Source organism: Mesoplodon mirus, assembly GCF_964341445.2.
Source record: "Mesoplodon mirus genome assembly, chromosome: 3".
Classification (NCBI taxonomy): Eukaryota; Metazoa; Chordata; class Mammalia; order Artiodactyla; family Ziphiidae; genus Mesoplodon; species Mesoplodon mirus.
Window position 1 is genome coordinate 36,391,631 of NC_138978.1, and position 23,544 is coordinate 36,415,174.

The 23,544-nt window shown below is 56.2% G+C and overlaps 1 protein-coding gene across 4 annotated transcripts in view; it reads left to right on the forward strand.

The window, feature by feature from the left end:
• KCNQ4 (potassium voltage-gated channel subfamily Q member 4) overlaps positions 1 to 23,544 on the forward strand; it is a gene marked incomplete at its 5' end in the record, with an annotated part of 54,009 nt that overhangs the window by 22,884 nt on the left and 7,581 nt on the right. The window contains 9 exons of one of the 4 annotated variants that reach the window (XM_082616155.1): positions 8,649 to 8,739; positions 9,395 to 9,521; positions 9,729 to 9,904; positions 10,546 to 10,671; positions 11,082 to 11,192; positions 11,385 to 11,480; positions 14,461 to 14,549; positions 16,285 to 16,446; positions 23,208 to 23,428. In XM_082616155.1, the coding sequence (XP_082472281.1) occupies positions 8,649 to 8,739; positions 9,395 to 9,521; positions 9,729 to 9,904; positions 10,546 to 10,671; positions 11,082 to 11,192; positions 11,385 to 11,480; positions 14,461 to 14,549; positions 16,285 to 16,446; positions 23,208 to 23,428 (1,199 nt within the window). Of the gene's footprint in view, positions 1 to 8,648; positions 8,740 to 9,394; positions 9,522 to 9,728; positions 9,905 to 10,545; positions 10,672 to 11,081; positions 11,193 to 11,384; positions 11,481 to 14,460; positions 14,550 to 16,284; positions 16,447 to 18,892; positions 18,950 to 23,207; positions 23,429 to 23,544 lie in introns of all 4 variants that reach the window. The other 3 variants (XM_082616156.1, XM_082616157.1, XM_082616158.1) reach the window with 3 other exon arrangements.

The window sequence follows — 23,544 nt, forward strand, 5'->3', positions numbered from 1 at the left end:
CACCCCTAGCCCTGAGCCCCAGTGCAGGCCTCTGGCCCAGAGAAACGGCGGCCGCAGCAGCAGCCCTGGTGCGGGGCCCTGGGTCACGTGCTTTTGCTCCCTTTGCCATATTTAGAATCGCTGGATCAGGGGAAACTTCTCGTCCCAGCCCCTGAGGATTCTTGGAAAGAGCCTCACTCTGAGGCCTGGCTGACTGCCCCTACCCTTTAACCCCCTGCAAGAGAAAGTTCGAGCCTGTTCTCCGCAGAGGAGCCTGGGACCCTCTGGGCCACACTGCACCTCTGTCAGGAAGTGCCTCTCAGGTCTAGTTGAAGTTCCTTCGTCAGTATCAGCTCGGGTTTAGGGTTTAAGAAGCCCCTTTCTGCTGTAAGGTGGTGGGGGTCATGGCCTCTGCCCTCCAGGAACCTTGGCTGAATGGGGACAGACTGGCCCCAGGGTTCCATAGCCAAGGGAAGATAGAACCTTGCATTTGGGGTCCTGGTCTGGGAGGCAAGGAAAGAGTCACACACTCCCAAGGCCAGTTGCAGAAATGAGAGCCGGCTGGTGGCCAGGCCGGGGCCAGACCCTGGCAGGGCTCAGTGTGGGAGGAGGGACACTGGAGAGAAGGAAGGAAGGAAGGAGACCCAGTGGGAAGGAAGGGGCAGGGCCTGGAACTGCATTTACTTTGGCCTTGTGGGGAGCGGGGAGGTCCCCTCATCCCACACAGGCGCCTTCCTCCCTCAGAATCATCAAGCTTTAAAAAGCAAAAAAAGCCCAACCCAACCCAAGCCAAACCAAAAATGCGTGTGTGGAGCACCTGCGATATTCTAGGTCTTTTCTCCCATCCTCCCCTATGGGGATAACGGTCCTGTGTTCCCATTGGACCCCTCTCCAGGGCCTGGTCAGCTCACTTTCCCATTCTCCACATCTTCGGTTTCAAACCTCTTCCACCTCTTCAGACCCCCACCCACTCTGCTCCCTACTGAAAAGTAGATCTGGCCTTCTTTTCCCAGAGAAAGTCGAGTCCCCTGATGGGGGCTCTCTAGGCTTCTCCCATCTGTCCCCCAATGTCCTCTCCCACCTGGTCTCTCCCTCTTCCCGCCTGTCACCATGGAAACTGCTGGGGTCCTTTCGGCTCAGCTCCAGCCCTTCCCCTGCTCTGGATCCCAGCCTCCCAGCTGCCCTGGGGACTTCACTCCACTGATCACTCCGCCTCCCTCTCACATCTTCAACTTCTCCTTCTCTCCTGGCTCCTTCCACTCGGGCTCTCTCATCTTAAAACAACAACCACAACCCCAAAAAGAACAATGGCTTATTCCCTGTGCTCGGGATCCTTCTCCAGCTACCGATCTCGGCCTCTACACTTTAAACTTCTTTAAATAGTTATACCTCCACTCACTGTCTCCACTTCCTCACTGCCCCTCTCCCTTTTTCATCCCATCTAGACCTGCTTCAGCCCTCCCCTCCCTCTGTGGCTGGCCTTGCCAAGGTACCCAGTGACCAACGTGTCACCAAATCCAGTGGACATTTTTCAGGCCTTAACTTGCTTGACCTCTTGGCAGCATTTGACACTGTCGTCCACACTCCCTCCTTGCAACACTTTCTTCTCCTGGCCTGGCACCTCTCTCTTCTGGTTTCTATCCCATCTCACTGGCTGCTCCTTCCCAGTCTGGGTAGAGGGTCTCTCCACCCTCGGCACCTCTGGGGTTCCATTCATTCCTCCTCTAAATTTGCCTCATGCTCTCTGGACTGTCGCAGCCGCACCCATGGCCTCAGTCACCACCTCTCCCTTGATGTCCCCCAGATCCACATTTCCAGCTCAGGTTTCTATCTTCATACCCAGAGTGTTTGCCCAGCCCTCTCCATCTCAACACATCCAAAACGGAGCTCATCACCCCCACACCTGCTCCTCCACTGGTCTCTCCCATCTCAGTTCAGTCATGGCACCTTCATCCATCCAGTCCCCACACCAGAAATATGAGTTATTCTCTCTCATTGTCCCCATTTCCACTTAGCCATCAAGTCCTCCTTCCTAACACTTTCTAACACTTTCTCCAGTCCATTCACTTCTCTTTCGCGTTGCACTGTCATCTCTCATCTGAATTATTGTGGAGCTTCCTACTTGCTTTTCCTGATCAGTCTCTAATCCATGGTCCCCACTGCCCCTGAGTTGTGGTCCTGAAACACAAATCAGACCCTATCTTTCCCTCTGTTAAAACTCTTCCGTGGCTCTCCACTGCCTCTAGGTAACGTTCATGAGGTCTGAGGGTGCCTGGTCTGGCCGTCTCTGGTTTCTCCTCTGCCCCTTCATTTTGGGCCCGCACTTGCCAGAACTACCGGCTGCCCTGTGCTGCCTCCAGGCTCCCACATCTCTGTTGCTTGCACACACATCCTGCTTCCTCTGCTTGGGGCACCCCACCCCTGTCCTCGTCACCTCCACCTCTTCACTGATCCCTCTACTTTGGCTCTGCTAAAGCCATCTTGGGGTTCCCCCCAACCTCTGGGTACACCGTTATCACTTCATCCATCATATCACCACTGTGTTACACTTGTTAGTTTCTTGGGGGCCTGTATGATTAATTGCTGGCTTTACAATAAAACTGGCTGAGTGTGGATGGCAATGAACAATTTCTTTTTTTATTATTATTATTTATTTATTTTTGGCTGTGTTGGGGCTTCATTGCTGCCCACGGGCTTTCTCTAGTTGTGGTGAGTGGGGGCCGTTCTTCGTTGTGGTGTGCGGGCGTCCCATTGCGGTGGCTTCTATTGTTGTGGAGCACAGGCTCTAGGCACGCCGGCTTCAGTAGTTGTGGTGTGCGGGCTCCGTAGTTGTGGCTCGCAGGCTCTAGAGCGCAGGCTCAGTAGTTGTGGCACACGGGCTTAGCTGTTCCGCGGCATGTGGGATCTGCCGGGACCAGGGATCGAACCCGTACCCCCTGCATTGGCAGGCGGATTCTCAACCACTGCGCCAACAGGGAAGTCCCTGCAATGAACATTTCTTAAGTAAATGTGGCTCAGAGAGGTTAGGCGATAACCTCTTTTCTGCTGCCTAACCCACCCTACCCCAGCCCTCTTGCCTTCCATATCCCCATCTCTCCAGCCTTCAAGCCTCTGTCTCTCCAGGGACATCCCCAAAGAGTCTGGAGCTGAGCTCATGGCTCACCCTTCCCTTCTACCCCACTGCTGGGTAGTCGTAAGGCTGACACTCCCCACCTCATATTGCAGACAGGGAAACTGAGGCCCAGAGAGGCACTATGCCTTGGTGGTCCAGGTGGACTTGGGTTCAGGTCCTGGCCCTATGGCTTTGGACAACCTAGTATACCTTTCTTTCTATCTTTTTTTTTCCCTTTTAAGTAACAGCTTTATCGAGATACAATTCACATACCATAACCACGTGCCCCCCTTTTAAAGTGCACACAATTCAGTGGTTTTTAGTGTATTTACAGAGTTGTACAGCCATCATCGTACACCTCTCGGAGCCTGTTTCCTCACTGATGGGCCATGGTGACTGTGGTGCTGCTCTCATGGAAGTGCTGGGAGGAGGGTTTATGAATATGCACATGGAGGGCTGTGCCAGTGCCTGGCCAACAGGAAGCCTTGGCCAGCAGGACCAGTTATGGGGTCACACAGCGAACCAGGGTGAAGCTGAGGTTGGCATGAGACACACCTCCCCAGCAGTCTTTTCCTCCCCCCACCCCACGCCCCCCGCCTTCGTACACTGTGGCTAGGGTTAAGGTTAGGGTTAGGGTTCCCTGGAAGTAATTTGAGGAAGGCCACGGGGCGGGGAGGGGGTGGGGGGAGGCAATGATTACAGCTGTTTAAAAAGCCTTGAGTTGGCTAATAATTGAGTCAGCCACAACCACTCCCATTCACTAACCTAGTGATTCTCAAAGTGTAGTCCCTGGGGGAGCAGCATTAGAATCACCAGGAACTTTGTAGAAATGCATATTCTCAGGCCCCAATTCATACTTAGTGAATAAATGCTCTAGGAGTGGGGCCCGGAAATCAGTATTTTAATAAGCCTGCCAGGTGATTCTGATGCCCACTGTAGTTTGACAACCATGGATCCAAGCAAACCATTCACCTATTCATCCCTAATCTCCTTGCTGCCTTCCTGAATGAGTGGGATAGTCACAGAATGGGTGAGTGGGGGAGGAAGGCTTGCAGTAAGTCTCACAATAAGCTCTAACCAGGGAGAGCCAGCCAGGCATCACCCACCCATCCCAGCTCTGCCTGCTGGGCTGGGCAAGGGAGAACATGGGCCCCAAGTTGCAGCCAGGCATGCTGGGCAAAGATGCTCCAGTAAGCGGCTGCCAGCCTGGCCTTTCTGCTGGAGTGATTTTATTATTTTTTTATTTATTATTATTATTTCTTGCGGTACGCGGGCCTCTCACTGTTGTGGTCTCTCCTGTTGCGGAGCACAGGCTCCGGACGTGCAGGCTCAGCAGCCATGGCTCATGGGCCCAGCCACTCTGCAGCATGTGGGATCTTCCCGGACTGGGGCACGAACCCGTGTTCCCTGCATCAGGAGGAGGACTCTCAACCACTGTGCCACCAGGGAAGCCCTGGAGTGATTTTAGAGGGCCCAAGCCAGCCAGCTTCTGTGTACCATCTATACTTTGTAGATGGGGAAACTGAAGCCTTAGAAGGGGCCAGAGACAATCCTTAGACAATCCTTATTTGTTGTATGAATGAAGTCACACGCTGGTTCTGGCAGACACGACCAGATCCCAGCTCAGGGCTCCTTCTCCCTGTCTCCTCCATCCCTAAGCTCCAGACATGATCTCTCTCTGCTGTCCCAAGAATGGGTGTCTGTGTGAGGACCTCTCAGGAAGGCCAAGGCAGCTTGGGCCCTAGCTCTGCCATGGATTCACTGAGTGATCTGGAGCAAGTCTGCCCCTCCCTGGGCCCATTTCCTCAAGTGGAAGATGGGGATAATTATTCAGCTGCCTGGAACACAAGATGTTCTCTGACAAGCTAAGTATATCTGTTCAGCTGTATTGAGCATCTAACCCCCAGCCAGTGTATGAAGGCTGGAGGAGGCGAAGTTCAGGGGTTTTTTAAAGTGTCTACCAAATAGAGCTGGTCAAGGTTGGAGACTTGCCTTCTCTTCGCTTCTCAGGAAGGCTGCTGGGGAGCCCAACGGGTCAGGGATGGATGTGCTTGGAACTTTGGGAGCCTCTGCAGTGGGTACAAACTGGGGGCTTTGGTGACATGAAGTTTTGAGGTTTGTTTAAGGTGAATTTCTGCTGTTCGTTTACTCAGTCTATGAAAAAATAAATAAAGCAGATTCAGGGGAGAGAGAGCGGGGATGGGGCCATTACTTTGGAGAGGGGGTGGCTGGGGAAGGCCTCTCCAAGGAAGTGGTGTTTGAACAGAGATCTGGATGAGTACGGGAGCAATAAATAGGCAAAGGAAACAGCAAAGCAAGTGCAAAGCCTGGAGATGGAAAAACTTTTGATGTGTTCCAGGAATGACAGGGAGGTAGAATGGCTGGAGCACAATGATGGAGGGGCTGGAGAGGAGCAGATCAAGTTCAAGGGCTGGGTGGGACCGGATCTCGCAGGGCCTTGCTGGACATGCTGAGGAATTTTGACTGCCACTCTCTAAGTGCCATAGGAAATCAGAGGAGAGTTCTGTGGAGAGTCCTGGTTTCCAGCTTTGCTTTGTAGGAAAATCACACTGATTGCTTTGAAGAGGGTTCCAGTTGGGCCAGAGTGGAGGCAGGGAGACCAGTCGGGGTGAGATGATGGGGGTTAGTCTGTCCAGGGCTACATTCTGTAGTTAGAGCCAATAGAAATTGCTAAAGGACGGGATGTGGAGGGTGAGGGAAAGGAAGAGTCAAGGGTCACTCTTAGATACTTGGCCTGAGCCCCTGGATGGAAGGTGGTGCCACTCCTGAGATGAGGGAACCGGAGAGGAGAGAGATTTTAGGGCAAATTGAGAGTTTGTTTTCGGACACGTTGGGTTTGAGAGGCCCCTGGACAACCGAGAAGCGATGTTGAGCAGGCCGTTGACAGGTGAACTGGACTCAGGGAGAGGCTGCCACACCCTCACACCTGCTAAATGGCCAAGGCTGGGGGCGTCCCTGGTGGCACAGTGGTTAAGAATCCGCCTGCCAATGCAGGGGACATGGGTTCGAGCCCTAGTCCAGGCAGATCCCACATGCCGTGGAGCAACTAAGCCCGTACGCCACAACTACTGAACCCATGTGCCACAACTACTGAAGCCCATGCGCCTAGAGCCCGTGCTCCGCAACAAGAGAAGCCACTGCAATGAGAAGCCTGTGCACCGCAATGAAGAGTAGCCCCCGCTCACCGCAACTAGAGAAAGCCCGTGCACAGCAACAAAGACCCAACGCAGCCAAAAATAAATAAATAAATAAACAAACAAATAAATAAATTTATTTTTAAAAAGTGGCCAGGGCTCTTGTGGTACAGGGGTGGGGACAGAATTTAAAGGTTCCCCCCCCATTTGTATTTTTAAGGAAATGCATTTTAAAATTGATGTTAGTTTGTTATTACCCAAGCAGCCCATGTTTATTCTTTAAAAATACTAAGAAATGAAGATAAGCAAAAAGCAAAACAAAAGCCAAATCATTCTTAATTTTGCCACCCAGAGATCAGCCCTGCTGACTCTTGGTATGTGTATAAAAAATATATATATTTTAAAAGTTGGAATCACATTGCTTTAAGGTTTCATAATCTGCTTTTTTCACGTATAACCTATTGTGAAGCGGACATTTTAGAGATGTGTACTATCGACATGGAAAGAATAGTGGTGAGAAAAAAAAGTTCTTGAAACACTCAGCGGGAAGCCCCAAACGTGACCCATTTACCTGAGGTTCTGAGGTCAGCTGAGCAGTGGGATTGAAGGATTTCTGTCCAGGGCTGGGGTGAAGGCCCATCAAAATTTGGCTGCAGGCCTCCCAGAGGAGGGGGCTGGATGGAATAACCTCAGTAGTACCCTTCCGCCCCTGAGCCCTGTGTCGGTGGTGGTCCCCATTCCCAGTGGATGCAGCACTGGGTTCGCTGCGTTTTCTGTGGTTAATTATTGAACATGAGGAGCTGGTGTTCTCCCCCACCTCTCCCTGTGCCTTACGTCTTTGCTGACTCACCTCCTGCCTGGAACTGGCACAGGAGGCCTCCTCTTCCTCACTCATTCAACCAAAACCTTTTACTGACATCTACCACCTACGTCCTCCCCCCTGGGGCATGTGCTGGGCTGCAGCCCTATACCTGCCCTCCACGCAGGCTAGGAGCCCTGTCCAGGGAGGTGTAAGTGGGCCGGGGTGGAGCCACGCCCTTCCCATGTCCCACCGCATCCCGCCGTCAGCCCCCACTTTACGGATGCCGAGACTGGCTCAGAGAAGGCAGGTGACTTTTCCAAGATCACACACACAGCAGGGCCAGAATTTGAACCCGGGTCTCTCTGACTCGGAGCCCACGCCCCTACCGCGAAGAAATACGAACACAAATAAAGCGCCATAGACAGTGACTTGGGAGGTGAGCGCTGGGAGGGGCGTTCTGAGGGAACAGTGGGATGGGGGCATCCCAGCAGGAGCGCTGGGGCGAGGGGAGCGTGAGCAGCATCTCATCAGGCTCCAGTGGTGAGTTGTTTCAGGCAGAATGCAGTGTCAGCATTCCCAGGTGGGGACACTCTGGGAACACTTTGGAGAGGCTGTAGGTCTGTGCATTTCCGGAGAAGCCCATTCCCTCTGGAGTCTCTTCCAGGAGCAACACCCCCATCAAAAGGAGGAGTGCTTCCGGGAGGCCAGCCTCGTTCCCTTTTGCCGCATCTGCAGCCTGTGCCCCACATCCTGTCTTCCCTCACATATTCACATTCTCCCTGAGTCCAGCAGCTTCTCTCCTCACGCCCTTTCCCCTCTTCCCATCCACTGGGGAGTTGGAAACCCTGGCTCTAATCTCACCCCTGTCCTGGACATCCTGGGTGACCTTGGATGAATCCCTTTCCTCCTCTGGGCCTCAGTTTCCTCATATGTGCAATTAGGGTTGAGGGAAGTGTCGGATGAGTTGGATCCTAAAGTTCCTTCCATTTCTAACCATCTGGTTCTGGGCCACTCAGTAGCTTCCCACTGCCCTCCGGGAAGTTCCAGGCCTCGATGGCACGGCTCCCTGCTGCCTGATTGCCCTCCACACACCCTCTCCCCCTCTGCATGTTCCCTCCCTACCTGTCTTCCCCAATCCCCTTTCCTTCTGTAGCTGTCTCAGTATTTAATTCCATAAGAACCCACGAAGGCAGAGGCAATTGTCCTCATTCTGCAGGTGAAACCATGCTTCTGCCATCTTGGAATTCATAGGAAAGGGGGGATTCCTGGGTCGCTCCCTCGGCCAGCCCAGACAGACCTACCACCCACAGCTCAGTGACCACCTCTGTGAGTGGCAGCTGCTGCATCAAGGGCAATTGAGAGGGCTGTAAGGTGTCTGTGAGCTCAGCAGCCTCCTGGAGCTCAGGGGCTTCTCCCTTTGGTGTCCAGCACCAAGCCACAGCTCCAGGGAACTTTGATTCTTAGTCGGCTTTCCAGATTATTCTTCCCAAATGAAGCTTCCCTCCTCCTCCTCCTCTGACTCTGCAGCCCCCTGCCAGAGGCTCCTTGGCTGCCCTGTCCATCCGGCAGTCTAATCCTCTCCTTCATACTGCTATTGCAGATTTTTGCTGGTCTTCAGCTGCCTGGTGCTGTCCGTGCTGTCCACTATCCAGGAGCACCAGGAACTTGCCAACGAGTGTCTCCTTATCTTGGTGAGTGCCGGAGTCTGGGTCTGAGGGAGGCTGTGTCGGGGTAGCACCTCTGGTCTGAGGGTGAAGGTGGAGTAAGGCTCCTCATACCATGGCTCAGAGAGTGGCTTGCTGTGCTGTGTTCTCTGACCTGGTGGCTGCCCCTCTCTGGGCTTCATCCCTTGCTTTATAAGGTGTTGGGAGAGCTCCCGCCTCTATGCCAGGGCTTATGATGGGCCCGGAGGAGAGCCACTCCTTCTCAGGATCAAAACTGCTAACACCACCCCTGGTGTGATGGGGGGTTTCCCCCTAACGGGAAGCGCCTTGGAGGGTCACAGTGACAGACAACCAACCACCCCTTATGTCACCTGGTCAGGGTTACAGAGGCTGGGATGGCTGGGAGGGGGAGGGCGGGATGAGGAGAAGAACAACCCAGACAGCTCATGGGGACAGCAAGGGAGGACAGATGTGGGCTTTCAGTCTCTTTGGAAGACATGGAAGAAGCCACTTCCTTCTGGAATCCTCCTCAGGTCCATCCAGGTGTAAGAACCTCCAGGAGAGGTGGTCTGAGGAAATCCTAGTACCCCTAACTCAGGGACTCCGGGCTGGGTGGGTGCTGTGTGACCTAGACCCCGGTCCTGAAGAGCGGGGACCAGAACTCAGGCCCCTGGTCCCACAGGAATTCGTGATGATCGTGGTGTTTGGTCTGGAGTACATCATCCGCATCTGGTCCGCTGGATGCTGCTGCCGCTACCGAGGATGGCAGGGCCGTTTCCGCTTTGCCAGAAAACCCTTCTGTGTCATCGGTAATGGGCCTACCCAGCCCCGCCTGACTCTTGACCCCAAGCCCCAGGGTTAACACCCTGACCCCAGGACCCTGGCTGCTGACACAGACTCAACAGACCTTCCCAATCGCCCTCTCGGCCCCAGGAACCCCCAACCTCGAGTCCAGGCACGGGGTAGGTTGGCTCCCCGGCGCTGGCCATGACCTCGCCCGCTCTCCACCCCTGCAGACTTCATCGTGTTCGTGGCCTCGGTGGCCGTCATCGCCGCCGGCACGCAGGGCAACATCTTTGCCACGTCTGCGTTGCGCAGCATGCGCTTCCTGCAGATCCTGCGCATGGTGCGCATGGACCGCCGCGGCGGCACCTGGAAGCTGCTGGGCTCGGTGGTCTATGCTCACAGCAAGGTGAGGCCGGGCGTGTCCGGGGGCGTGTCCGGGGCGGAGCTGGTGCGGCAGCTGGAGGGGCGGGGCCGAGCGGAGGCGGGGCCGTGGTAGGGGAGACCAGGGACCCAGCGTGGGCGAGGCCACAGGGGCTACCTCGGGGGGCGGGGCAAGGGCGGGGTCTGGAGGGGAGGTCAGGACCAGGCCAGGAGGCGGGGCCTGAAGGGCCGGGCTTGAGAGTCTCAATCGGAAGCTTCGGGTTTGGGGGTCCACGCTTACAGCGAAGTGGGGAGCTGGAGCGGGGTCTGAGGGTGGGGCTGGGGCGGGACAGGATGTGGGGCGGGATGGAAGCATGAAAGTGGGGCTTGGGGGGCGGTGCAAGATAGGCTTGTGGGCGGAGGTCTGAGCGTGGAACCTGGAGGGTCAAGGGCAGGGCCGGGGCGTGCTCTGAGGTTTTGTGAGGGCCTCGCTCTTCCTTGAAGGCGGGGCAGGGTCTCCTTGAAGGGAGTTGCTGAGAAAGAAAGGCAGGCAGAGCCACCTCCAGGGACTTCCGAGAGGTGGGTACTCTTATCCCCTTTCAGGACGCCTCCCATAGGCCATTCTGGGAGCCGTCCACCTCCCCACCTGTGCCAGGTGTGTGGTCTCATCCCTTGCTGACCCCACAGGAGCTGATCACCGCCTGGTACATCGGGTTCCTGGTGCTCATCTTCGCCTCCTTCCTGGTCTATCTGGCTGAGAAGGACGCCAACTCCGACTTCTCCTCCTACGCCGACTCGCTCTGGTGGGGGACGGTGCGTGAGGGTCTGTGCAGGGCCGCCCTTCTCCCTGGGACCGTCCCCGGCCTGATCATCGTGACCCTGACCTAGGGGCCTGTCCCTGTCCTCTCGACTAAGGCTGGGACCTTCGTGACCAGCCTCTGTGTTAGTCCTCCAACTTCCCCAGTGGACCAGCATGTGACCCCATCTAGTTCCCTACATCAAGCCCTTGTGAACTGTACCGCTCTCCCCCACCAGCACGGGGGAGAGGGAGAATCCATTTATGCCTCTAACCAGCCGCCGTGACAAGTCCTTGTGACCAGTCCCTGTGGGCAACCATGGAGGCCCCCTCCCTTGTGATCAGGCTCCCACCTGCCTGTGACCCAACAAGCTCCTGTGGGTGGCCCCTGTAACCAGCCCTGCAGGTAACCTGTTTGTGTCCCCAGATTACACTGACGACCATTGGCTATGGTGACAAGACGCCACACACGTGGCTGGGCAGGGTCCTGGCTGCTGGCTTCGCCTTACTAGGTGTCTCCTTCTTTGCCTTGCCTGCTGTGAGTCCCCCTCCACTTAGGATGGCCCAGCCCTGGGCGGGGGCATCCTGGGGGACAGATCCTGCTTAAGCCCCGTCCAGCATTTGCATGGGTGGTGGCGGGCACCTCAGATGGGCAGCGGTGGGGGCACCTTTGCTGCCTTTTGTTGTCCCCACCATCACCATATTCCCCGAACCATGCCTCTCGTCCTAGGGCATCCTTGGCTCCGGCTTTGCCCTGAAGGTGCAGGAGCAGCACAGGCAGAAGCACTTTGAGAAGCGGAGGATGCCAGCAGCCAACCTCATCCAGGTACAGGACGCCCAGGAAGCCCCTGAAGTGAATTGGTGTGTCAGCTCCGTATGGTGACCCTTGTGTCCCAGCTTCACAACTATGACTCCACTTTGAAGCTCAGAGAGATGTGACTTTTCTGGGGTCACATGCCAAGTCAGGGACAGAGCTAGGACACTGGCTAAGATTGTCAGACATTTCTCCCTGCACCACATGCCCAGTTCAGGACTAGCCAGAGCTGTCCCATTGACCCACTGCAACCCCAACTGTACATGGCCTGAAGTGGAGTGGAGACTGGACAAGAGGCCCTAGGTCCCTAGTGGAAACCCAGTCCAGACACCCATCAGCTGTGCAGTCATCAGTAAGCCTGTTCTACTCCCAACACCTTAATTGGCCCCGCAAGCACTCCCACAAGTGAATGTTGTAGCTACAAACCAAGAGAAACACCTTGAAAGAAAGACATGGTTCTCTGAAGAGCATTTTACAGGGGACTTGGCTTGATCTGACCTTAAAGGGGAACTCGGGGATGACTACCCTGGGAAACTGACACTTGAGCAGAGAGCTGGAGGATGGGTAGGAGTTAACTAGGTGAAGAGGTGAAGGGGGAAGCCTTTGAGGTAAGGGAACAGCGTGTGCAACAGTCCTGTGGTGAAAGGGAGCAGGGTGTGTTTGGCAGGAAGGAAGCTAGTTGAGACGGGAACAGAAAGCTCAAGGAGGAGTGTACAGCAGACGGGTTTGGATAAGTGGGCGAGGCCTAGACCTGAGGGCCAGAGAGAGGAATTTAACATTTTCCTAAGAACAATAAGGATCCATTAACAGGTATGGAGCAGGAGGAAGGGGTGACATGATCAGATATGTGTTCTGAAAGGTGGTGAGTGGATTGGAGGGTGACCTGGGTGTGTGGAGGGAGCAGATAAGAAAGAGGCTTTGGGAACAGTCTGGGTGAGGCGGGGTGGCGGGTGACTTGGACTAGGGTAGCAACAGATGAGATGGGAGGAAATAGGCAGATGCTGCATATTTAGGAGGTGAAATTGGTGACATCAGGAGTGAGGGAGAGGGAGATGGCAGAGTGACTGGCTTACCTGACTGGATGGTGGATGACCCTCCTCACTGGAGGGGGACCAGACTTGGGGCACGAAGAGTGTGAGTTTGGCTGGGGCATGCAGAGTCTGAGGGGCCTCTGAGCCCCTGAGGGGGGATGTTGAGGAGGCCACTGATGTACTGGTGTGCAGCCGAGGTGAGGAATGTGCTGGGCCTTGTGTGCAGATGATAATGAAGTGCTTGCCCAGTGGGGAGAGGAAAGAAGGAGAAGAGAAGATGGTCCAGAGCTGGGCTTTAAGGAACCTCAGCACTTCGTGGCTGGGTGGTCAGAGTTGAGCCACCCAAGGAGGCAGAGAAGGAACAGCCAGACGGGTGGGAAAAAAGCAGGAGTGTGTAGGCTCAGTTTCCCCCACTGTCTGAGGCATTCCGATGGGGCACGGGCTGAGGCAAGACTGATTTTTTTGTGACTCCGTGACTCAGCCTTGTGCAAGAGAAACCTCTGCGAGAAATAGTTCAGGGAACATATGCACAGCCTGCCTCGGCCTTCTCCCCAGCTGGCCATGCTCTGACCCCCCAGCCCAGGTCTGACTCAACGCCCCCTTATCTTTCCTCCCCAGGGTGGAACCCCCCTCCCATCTCTGCTATCTCCAGCCACCAGCCCAACCTTTCCTTCTTAGCATCCCTTGGGGCACAATGGCTGCTGTTCCCTGGGGGCTGGCCTTCCGAGGGGCATTGTAGGGGCAGGCGGCTGGCACTGGCCGGGCCAAGAGACAGCTGGTATTGTGGTGCCCATAATTAATGAGACAGCTCTGGCAGCTGCTCCCCAGCCCAAGCCAGGGGCCTAGGCAAGCAGGAAGTAAAAATATTCCTGTCTTGGGAGGGTGCCTGGCCAGTGAGGTCAGCAGTGGGCCGTCCCTTAAGGACAAGAGGCACCCGAAGAAGGGTCCAGTTCTGCTTCCTCCTGCCCAGCACCTCCCATGCCTTCTTGCCCTCGCCAATCACCCCACTCACAGTCCCTACCTGGCTCTTCTCTTTACCTGGGGGGAGAGGGACTGTCCTTCCTCTTGTCTGACCGTCATCCCTCCTGCCGCAGAGGAAACCCTGCAACTTCATGGATGCTGAGGGGTTGGTAGGTGATGCTATTTCCTCCCCTCGTCAATCCCGTAGGCAGTGACAGGCAGCTGGGAAGGAGGGGGTGGGGTTATTATTAGTAACAGTGGTTTATTCAGTCAGTGTTCATTCCCCAGACGTTTGCAGAGCACCCGTCAGGTGCCAGAGGATACAGTGCTGACCAAGACACAGCTTACAGTTTAAGGAGAGAGAAAGACACGAATCAAATACACAATGAATAGATATTTATCAGCTGTGGTAACAGGAGATAACAGGAGTGTTTAAAGGGGGAACTTGGTCACTTTGTTATAAAGCAGAAACTAACACGCCATTGTAAAACAATTATACTCCAATAAAGATGTTATTAAAAAAGGGGGGGATCTAGGTATTAAGTGCCTACTATGTGCCATGCACTGCACTTGGCATTTAATATACATTTGCCCATTTAGTCCTCACGACACTCTGTTAGGTAAGTAGTGTTATGTCCATTTCACAGATGAGGAACCTGAGGCTCTGCACATTTACTTAATTTGCCCACATGAGTAGGTGGCAAAGCTGGGATTGGAAACCCACTTCTACCTGATGACAAAACTGCAGCTCTTAACTCCCATGCTCCAAGGCCTCTGGCTCTGATGCTGACTGTGCGTCACCTTGGGGCAGTCTTTTCTCTCCAGGCCTCCTTCTAGCCCTGCTGGTGGCTATGGAGTTGGAACTGGCCTCTGGCTCTGAGTACCCTCCAACTGGCCTGAGGACTGGGTTCTTTTGGGGACAGAGGGCTGGTGGGGGGCTGAGAGGCCTCTCTGATGCCTTGTCCCCCCCGACCTCCTTCCCCTTTCTTCCACACCACCAGGCTGCATGGCGCCTGTACTCTACCGACACGAGCCGGGCCTACCTGACAGCCACTTGGTACTACTATGACAGCATTCTCCCGTCCTTCAGGTAGGTCCTACTGCAGGGGGAAGGGGAGGTGGGTGGCTGGTAGTAATGCCTCTTGGGGACAAATGGCTGGGACTCAACCCTGGAGGGGGGCAAAGGGGTGACAGCTCCCATGGGAGCATCTGGGGCTGGCTCTGTAGATCCTATGTCACCCAGAGCCTGGAACGTCCTCTCTACCACTCTGCTATGCCAGAGAATGCGGTGACACTGGACACAGGGTATGGGGTGGAACCCTGCCCTGCTGGCTGAGCCCTGGGTCCTGGGGTGTTGGCAGGCCACGTGCTCACCCAGAGTTGTTGCCACTCAGGGAAGTGGCCCAGGCAGCTCACTCCCCACAGTCTGAATTGGGGGCAGTGTTAGCGCTCGCCAGCCTGGCGTATTGCAGCTGGGTAGAGACAGCGTGGTGTGGGCAAGAACGTGTGTGCCATGTTGGGTACAAGCACCCACCCCAGCACCCCCATGCGTAACTGATTTTACTGTCCCAGGCAGCAGCCTTAGGGCCCAGAAGTGGGTTCGCCCCACTGGCCCAGGCTGGGGTAAGACTGCACGGGGGTGGCTCCACACAGGGGATCATTAATAGCATCACCAAGGTTTGTGTGGCCAGGTGCCTGGCCAGGCCCTGAGGCAGGAATGAAGACCTTGGAGAGCGGCTCAGTCCCATGGGCAGGCGGGCAGTGAGCAAGGCAGGGCCAGGCTGCTGCGCTCAGCGTTTTTGCCGGTGCCTTTTTTGCCTCATTAGTTTTCCAAGAGCAGCTGTTGCGCGATCCCACTCACCTCTGCACCTGGCTGCCCCCATCCCCGCTCCCTCTCAGCCCCAGGAGCTTTCCAGGGGAGGAGCAGGAGAGAAGGGGCTGGGAAGGAGGGGCTCCCAGAATCACACTGGTTCCCCCCATCTCTCCACCTAGCAGAGGCAAGCTCCCACCTTAGAGACAGGGATGGTGGTTAGATTAGAAGGAGCCGTCCTTTCTAGAAGTAGTCCTAAGGACTCAAGGCCAGGCCTTGGGGAGTGGGGCAGGGGCTGGTTTGTTAGAAATATGACGTGTGTGATGGGGAAGGAAGATTTGGGGAGGTGGTCTTGGGTCCTCTGGAAAGAGGAACAGAGCTTGGTTTGGAAATTCTGGGTCCACTGATCCTCCTTTTCCCTGGACCTCAGTTTCCTCATCCGTACAATAGACGAAGAGGACAAAGAGGGGAGATATCCTTCTTGGGTTATAGAAACAAGAAAGCCTGAGAGTTAAGAAGCTGAGCCCTCATTCTACTCTCCAAGAGCCCAGCGGCAAGAGTGAATGCTGCAGGAGGAGGAAGCTGGGCTGCCCTATCAAGTCTCCCTCCTCAGCCTCAGTTTCCCCCTAAAATCCAGTCGGATCTGGAGGGCGAGGATTTCAGGGCTGCCGCTGGCCTCCGGGTGGGCACAGCTCCACGTCCAGGAGCTCGGCTTGCTGAGCAGAGAGTGAGGTGGATTTGAGCTCGCACCTGCCCCCTTGGGAGGGTGCCCTCGAGTGGCGCCCATCCTGCACAGTCATACTTGGCACCCTTGAGGGTTTCCCAGGAGCTAAGTATAGAGAGAGAGGGAGGAAAGCTAGTCTCCCACCCCCACCCCTGCCCACGCGGGCCTGGGGTGTTTGCCGAGCACCTCCAGAGAGGCAGGGCCTGGCAAGATCTGTCAGGAGCTCAGTGCCCTCAGGTGAGGGGGTGGTGCCAAGGCCCTGCCTGCTGCTGACGGTGCCCTGTCCTGCAGAGAGCTGGCCCTCTTGTTTGAGCACGTACAACGGGCCCGCAATGGGGGCCTACGGCCCCTGGAGGTACGGCGGGCGCCAGTACCCGATGGAGCGCCCTCCCGTTACCCGCCCATTGCCACCTGCCACCGGCCGGGCAGCACCTCCTTCTGCCCTGGGGAAAGGTAGGGGCCCCCCCGGGGCTGCCACTTCCTCTTGCTTCTCCTCCTCCTCTTCCATTCTCTGTCTCATCCTCTCTCAGACCTGCCTCCAGCCACTATGTGGGTGTCTGGGCCTGTGCTGGGGACTCCGAGGCCTTGTCATGAGGCCTGGACCAGTTGTCGTCAGAGGGTCTGACAGGTACAGAACGAGGGTCTCTCTGGAGAGGCCAGAGTGGACTCATCGTTTTGTCACCTTGGGTTCCAAGGGTCTGAGTGGGGGCGATGTCCACACCATCCTTTCCCATCACCTCCTCCATTCATTCCCTTGTCCTCTTTCTTTCTGTTTCCACGACCCCCTCACTCTTCCATCCCTGCACTCCCATCCCTCCCGGGAAGCTGGAGAGAGGAGGAGGCCGCTGGCCACAGGTGCTTACGGCTCAGGTAATCGTGGACACCATACTGGGGTGTGAGGGCAGGGACCCCCCCTCCCCCAGCATGTTCCTCTAGAAGGGGCTTGACGCTGAACTCGCCTCTCGGGAACGAGATGCCACCTGGAAAGAGAGCTCTGTGACTAAGAACTGCCGTAGGGCCTATGTAAACTCAACCAATGACTAATGCTCTTGTCTTGTGCAAGCCTTGTCCACAGCTTTGCTAATCCCAGAGGGTCCTCCTGGGATTCTCCCACAATGTCTTTCTTCCTTACAGAGGGACATTTTGCTGTCCCAACAGTCTCTTTCCCCTTGACCTGCCTCTCCCGGAGCTTTTGCATCTTGAAAGAAGAACAAAGAAAGAACAATGCTTACCCTCACGTAAATGTTCATAAATAGTGGAATTTCAGGCATATTTGGATAAGGGAGGCCCACTAACTCACAATATGGGAAAGCGGCTTCTCCTGTAGAGGTGTAGCTTTGAGGTCAAGGATTCAATCCCCCCGCCACCACAATCAGCCAGTTGCCTACCCATCTCTTTGTTTTGTCTCATCTTTACATATCACCCCTGAATCAGGCAGGTGGACATCTGGGCCTTGAGCCTCAGGTGTGATTCTGAGTCCCAGGCCCAGAACAAGGGAGGGGAGAAGAGGTGAGCCACTCGGGGATCAGAAGGTGGAGGTGCAGTGAAAGCCTCTGCTGCCTGGTGCTGTGTGTCCTTGAGAAAGTCATCAAGCTACTCTGAGCCTCTGGGTTCTGGGCAGAAAATCAGCAGTTTTAAGGCTGATCAGGGGCTCTGGGTTCTCTGGGTTTCCGGGCTAAAAGGGCCTGGGGAACAGGGAGGAGGGGGTTCTGGTGCAGAGGATGCTGGGAGCAGAATTCCTTTTCCGGTCTCAGTGAGGGCACTCCTGGCCAGGGGCTGAACAGGAAGTGGGTAGAGAGGGAGAGCCCCTCCTGGTCTCTGGGAGGAAGGGAAGCATGATTGGCCAGGGTAGGCTGGGAGTTCACTGGAAGAGGGTCCACGGTGCAGCCCCACTTGTATTCTTTGTCACTATCTGAATGTCCTACAGTGTTATCCCCACACCCACCCAACCATAGCTGACAGGTAGAAACTCAGAAGTTTTGGCATTTGGGCACCACGGCCCACGGCCTGCGCCAGGGCTCTCTATAGCTTCAGTTCACTCTGGTCTCACTCTGCCTGAGTAGGGAGACACTGAAAATGGAGATTATCCTGGACTCCAGCACCGGTACCACCCCCCACAGCTGCTCTGGGTCTCTGGCCCCCCCCCGAGGCCTAGGAACAGATGACCGCCGAGAGCTGGGCCATCACTAACTCCCAGCCTGTGTCTGTCTGCCCTGCAGTGTCTGTGTGGCTGGGGCTTATGGTGCTGGTGGTGGAGTGTCCCTTCTTCCCAGGGACGCCAGGGGACTGAGCTGGGACTTCTAGGAGATCAGGCACCAGCGTCAGGCCAAATGGCCATATCCTTAATCTTGGCTCTCTGGGCCCTGTGGGGTGGGTGCCCAAGACAGGACCACCACCCCCCCACACACACACCCCTGGTTGGCCACACCTTTAGTGGTGCTTTTGGGTGGACCCAGGCTGAGTACGTTCCCAGGGGTACACGGAGCAGGACTTCCTGAGGGGTGGCATTGCAGGGCCAGCACCTCTCTCTGTGGGTTTTGTGATGAGGTGCTAAGACAGTGGTTCTCAAAGCATGGTCCACTGACTCCCTGCATCCGCATCCCATGGGACATTTGTTCAAAATGCAGAGATACTGGACCTCTCCCCAAGCCCACGGAATGAGCATCTCTGGAGAAGAGGCACAGGATTCTGCATATTTAATGTGCTCCCCATGAGATCCTTATGCAAAGCTGGAGAACCTCTGCATTCTGGGCATGTGGGCTGGAGGATGATTTGAGCTGGGGGGTCCTTCTCTCCCACCAGCCATGGGAGGCCAGCCGCATCCTGGCAGCTCCCCATGCTCTGCCCACCTGCCTCCTTCCCACTAACCTCTGTTTGTGTCTTGTTCTCAACTTTCCAGCCAGATGTTTAGTAATAAACGGAGTTTCTTTCGGATCCACGCCAGCTGGAGACCGAGGTACCCCCTCGCCTTCTCCTGTTCCCGTTCCTCCTTGCCCCACCCATTTCTGGGGCTGGAGAGGCGGACAGGATGGGCCAGAGACAAGGTGCATGTGCCTGCCGCCTGCCATCTGCCTTGGGGCCCTGGTGAGCCCCTCGCCTTCCTGGGGATGCCTCTGCCAGGTCTGGTGCCCAGTCTGCCAGGAGGGACACGTACAGGAGCCTTGGGATGAGTTCTGGCTCTGCCGCTGACCCCCCTGCGTGATCTTGGCCAAATTGCTTCCCTCCTCTGGGCCTCAGTTTCCCATCTATGGAATGGGCAGATTGAACTAGAGGCTCTCTGAGGGTCCTTCCCACTCTGACTTTTGCCGGGTCTTTAGCTTCCTGGCTCCCCACTGACCACCTAGATCCTAGCAGATGCCTGAAGGAGCTGGGATTGGCACCTCCTTCGCTAACTCCAGAGCCCAGTTCTTTAGCTGCCTCATTTAGCCACTACATCCCTTGGTACGTGCCCTGTGCCAGGCCCTGCACTAGGAACACAATGATGAATAAAACATTGTGCCTAGAGAGTTGCAAAGAGTAACTGCTATTCTGTGTGGTGAGCACAAGTAAAGGCAGAAGCAGAGGGCCTGCGGAGCTTGGGTCAGGCATGTCACCCGGAGAAGGCCCCCAAAGGAGTGGGTGTGAGGGAGGGCCTTCCGGGCCAAGGAAGCGACGCGCACCAAGGGGAGGGGCTGAGAGAGAGCGCGGCTTTGGCAAAGAACAGGCAGCCCAGCGTGGAGGTCGGGAGCTGAGGCTGGGTCACGAAGAACCCAAGGGCCCCGTGTGAGCTTTATCCTGTTGGCACTGCCTGGCAGCTTGGGCTTACAGAGTCCTGGGTTTCCCAAAATGCCTCAGGAGCCTCGTGGATCAGGGGACCCGTGAGGAGGAGATGGGTGACGGAGCTCCTGGCTGCTCTACCAAGAAGCAGTGTTTCTTAGAAACGGGTTCTGGATCTGAGCCTGGCTAGGGGACCTCGGGCATAAGCCCTCTGTGCCTCCGTTTCCTCCCCTGTAAAATGCGGACAATCGTAGGGTCTGCTTCCGTTCAAACTGTGCCTGGCTCAGAGGAAGTGCTATATAAACGTCGGCCTCATGCAGTTTGGTATGTTATGATATGAGCTTGGAAACCATGGCTGTAGGACACGGGCACATGCTGGAGGATAAAGCCGAGGAGTCTCTGGGTCAGATCTGCCCCTTTGCAAGATTCCTTGGGATGTGTGGGTGTGGTGGGCAGGAAGGGTGAGGCCAGGCAACAGCCACGTGCTGTTTCCCAGTCCTGAAGAGAGGGGCTGTATGCAGCACCAGAAGGGGTAGGCTGCCTCCCCCGATGCCCCCACCGCCGAGCTTGGCCTTCGGCAGGGAGATGGAGTCCTTAAAGAAATCCCTGTGGGAGTGAGCACAAGGGCTGGGTCCAGCAGAGCAGTCAGAGGGCAGCCAGTGCCCCGAGCTTACCCTCTCGCACAGGGAAGCCCCAGTCAAGCCCACACATCTGTCCCCCAGACACCAACAGACGCTGCAATCAGTTTCTCACTGGCACCATTGATGTTTTGGGTCAGAAAATTCTTTATTGTTGGGGGCTGTCACATGCATTGTGCAGCATGTTTAGCTGCGTTCCTGGCCTCTACCTAGATGCTAGGAGCACCCCCAGAGTGACAACCAAAAATGTCTCCAGCCAAATGTCCCCCGGTGAGCAAAACAGCCCCCACCTGAGTATCACTGCCCGAGACCCTATCCTGGCGGCTTGTCCCAGAGAAAGAACATAGTCTCTGCAGTCACAGAAAAGTGGTTTCCAGGCCTCGTTCCATCCAGAGGAGCTCTATGACCTGGAAGCCGAGTCACCCCCTTCCATATCTGTAAAATAAGGGTGGTAACTCTGGAGCCCGCCACCTGAAGTGGCCGAGAGCTGAAAAGGCTCAGGCAGTCAGAGTGGACCTTGTGTGTTCTGAGGAGCCGGGGAGGGAAGGAGCTCTTTCGATGTCCGCTGTGTGTGCCAGGTTTCTTTCCATTTTCTTTGAGCTTTTAGGCTCCAAAGAGGCTGACGTGAGCCATTTTCTGGGCGCTGCCCAAGGAGCTGGAATCCAGGGCCGCCCCTGGGAAAACAGTGCCTTGTTACCTTGAAGAGGAGCCCAGGGTCTCTGGCTGGCTGGAAGGTTACAGAACCCCACAAACCACGCTGGAAGCTCCTTCAGTCATCACAGAATCAGAGCTGGAGAGGGACCTTTCAAGACCTCTAGGGCAAGCCCCCGCCCCCTTCCTTTATCAGTCCTGCTGAGTGCAAACTCAGTCTTGCTCGCACAGTTCTCATGACAGGGAGGTCACCTCCTTCCCCCAGAACACCATTGGAGTGATGTGCCGGTCACAGAGGTCCAGAGTTCTGGGCCCTTGGCTGAGTGTCAGGGCCTTCTCCACCCCCCTCTCTTCCTCTGCCCCTTGGAAGAGGGGAGGACAGAAGGAGGGGCTGCACGGACGGGGTTGGGGGGTGCCTGCCAGCATGAAGGGAGCCTGAAGTAACCGCTCTGCGGAGGAAAGTTTGGGAGAGCCAACCTCAAACTTTGGTTGGAATCTTTGGGATGTGCTGAGGGGATCCTGGGCCAGCAAACAGCATGCTGGATTGCAGGGGCCGCCCTGTCCTTCTCTTCTGATATCTTCAGGGCTCCCATCCTTGACCTGTAACCTCTCCCCTCTGGGCAGAGGTTCCTACCCCTAAGGATGGCCCTACACCCCAGTTGCCTTCCTGAAGGCACCTGCTGAAGGTGCCCCTGGTTTCGAGGTCTCCCTCACCTCAGCACCTCGGCCCTATACTCTGTCCCCCATGCCCTGGGCATGGAGGACCATGGCTCCCACTCTGCCCTGAAACCAGAATCTGTCCTCTCCTCAACCCTGGATCTGAAAGTCCCAGAGACTAGGTGACACAGTGTCCTCCCCCAGCCCCGGGCCCATCTCAGAATTCCTCTCAGACTGGCTGGTGCTCTCCTGAGCCAGGGCCCTGGACCTCTGGGGTGGAAGGGCCCCATACGTGTCTGAAGGGGCCCTTCAAGTGGCAAGCCACAGCAGGGAGGCAGTGGTGACACCACAGCTCATGGGATGGGGATGTTTGCATAGGTCCTATTCAGACAGTGACAACGTGGTCCTTGAACCTCTTGGACACAGAGTTACTCTACCAGGTATTGGTTAAGTGGGGAACCTGAGGCCTCCCCTCACCTGTCTTCCTCCAAGATTTGGGGAATGGGGAGTTCGGGTGCGGGAAGGGAAGTCTGAGTACACACACAGATAGGCACGCATGTGTTCACATATACCCAGAGATGTAGATGCTGGTGAACTGCAGACTCAGGAGGCTGGGGGGGGTCACATGAGCAGGTCGTCAGTCTGGGTGGGCAGAGCTCAGGCAGGGGAGACCACAGAAGAACAGGTTATAGACCTTCACTAGGAGGAGGGGCACTAGGCATGGCCTGGGCATACTTGTGGGCCCATGCTGGGCCAAGAACCCCAGCAGGCCAGTGCACTGCACACCTCCAGGGGCACCATTCTCACTGAAGTCTGAGTGATGGAGGCTTTGGAATTTTGCAGTGCACTGCCTGGACAACTGTACCAGGTCCTAAAGCCCTGAGCTGACCAGTGTGGGGTCAGATAGCTCCAGCGGTGGGCAAAGGAGGAAAATATAAATTGACACGTGTATACACATGCCAACGTAGGTACACACACTGACACCTGTGTGCATGCAAGCACACACCCTACACATGCACATGCCCTCAACTCCACGCAGCCCGCCCCTGTGTACAGGGAGGAGCTGGGGACCTAACTCAGTGTGCATGGCCAGGTGAGCTTCTCCATCCCTCAGCAGCCTGTCTGCCCCCAAAGGGGTCACCACCTCCAGCCACCCACCTGCCTGGGCCAGGCCCAGCTCCCCAGTCCCCCTGTCTGTCTCTGACTCCCTTCTTGGGTTTCTGTCACTTTCCACTCTGACATCTGTCTCCTGTGCACCCCTTATCTGTCTGGGCAACAAGGGGTGGGAGGTTGGAGTGGGGAGGGGAGTTGTTCAGACCGACCCTGGATCAGCTTCTCATAGGAGTCAGGGCCCCCCTCACCACACCCTTGTCCCATCCCAGGAAGTCTCCCCTTGGTGGAGAATCAGCCCCAGTAGCTGCCCCCAAGCCCTAAGTCAGCAGTGTCCCCACTCGCACCGGCCTCCAGCTCTGGCTAACTTGGCTCTCTCCCCCACCCGACCTGCTGTGCCAGCAGCCGGATGGGTATCAAAGACCGCATCCGCATAGGCAGCTCCCAGCGGCGGACAGGCCCCTCCAAGCAGCACCTAGCACCTCCACCGATGGCCACTTCCCCGAGCGGCGAGCAGGTGGGGGAGGCCAGCAGCCCCACCAAGGTGCAGAAGAGCTGGAGCTTCAATGACCGCACCCGCTTCCGGGCCTCCCTGAGACTCAAACCCCGTGCCTCCACTGAGGGTGAGCCCCTGCGGGTCTGGGGCCAGGACCTGCTGAGGGTGGCAGGGTGGACACAGAGTCTGGGCTGGGGGTGGAAATAACTTGGTTCTAGCCCCAGCTTTGCAGCAGATTGACTA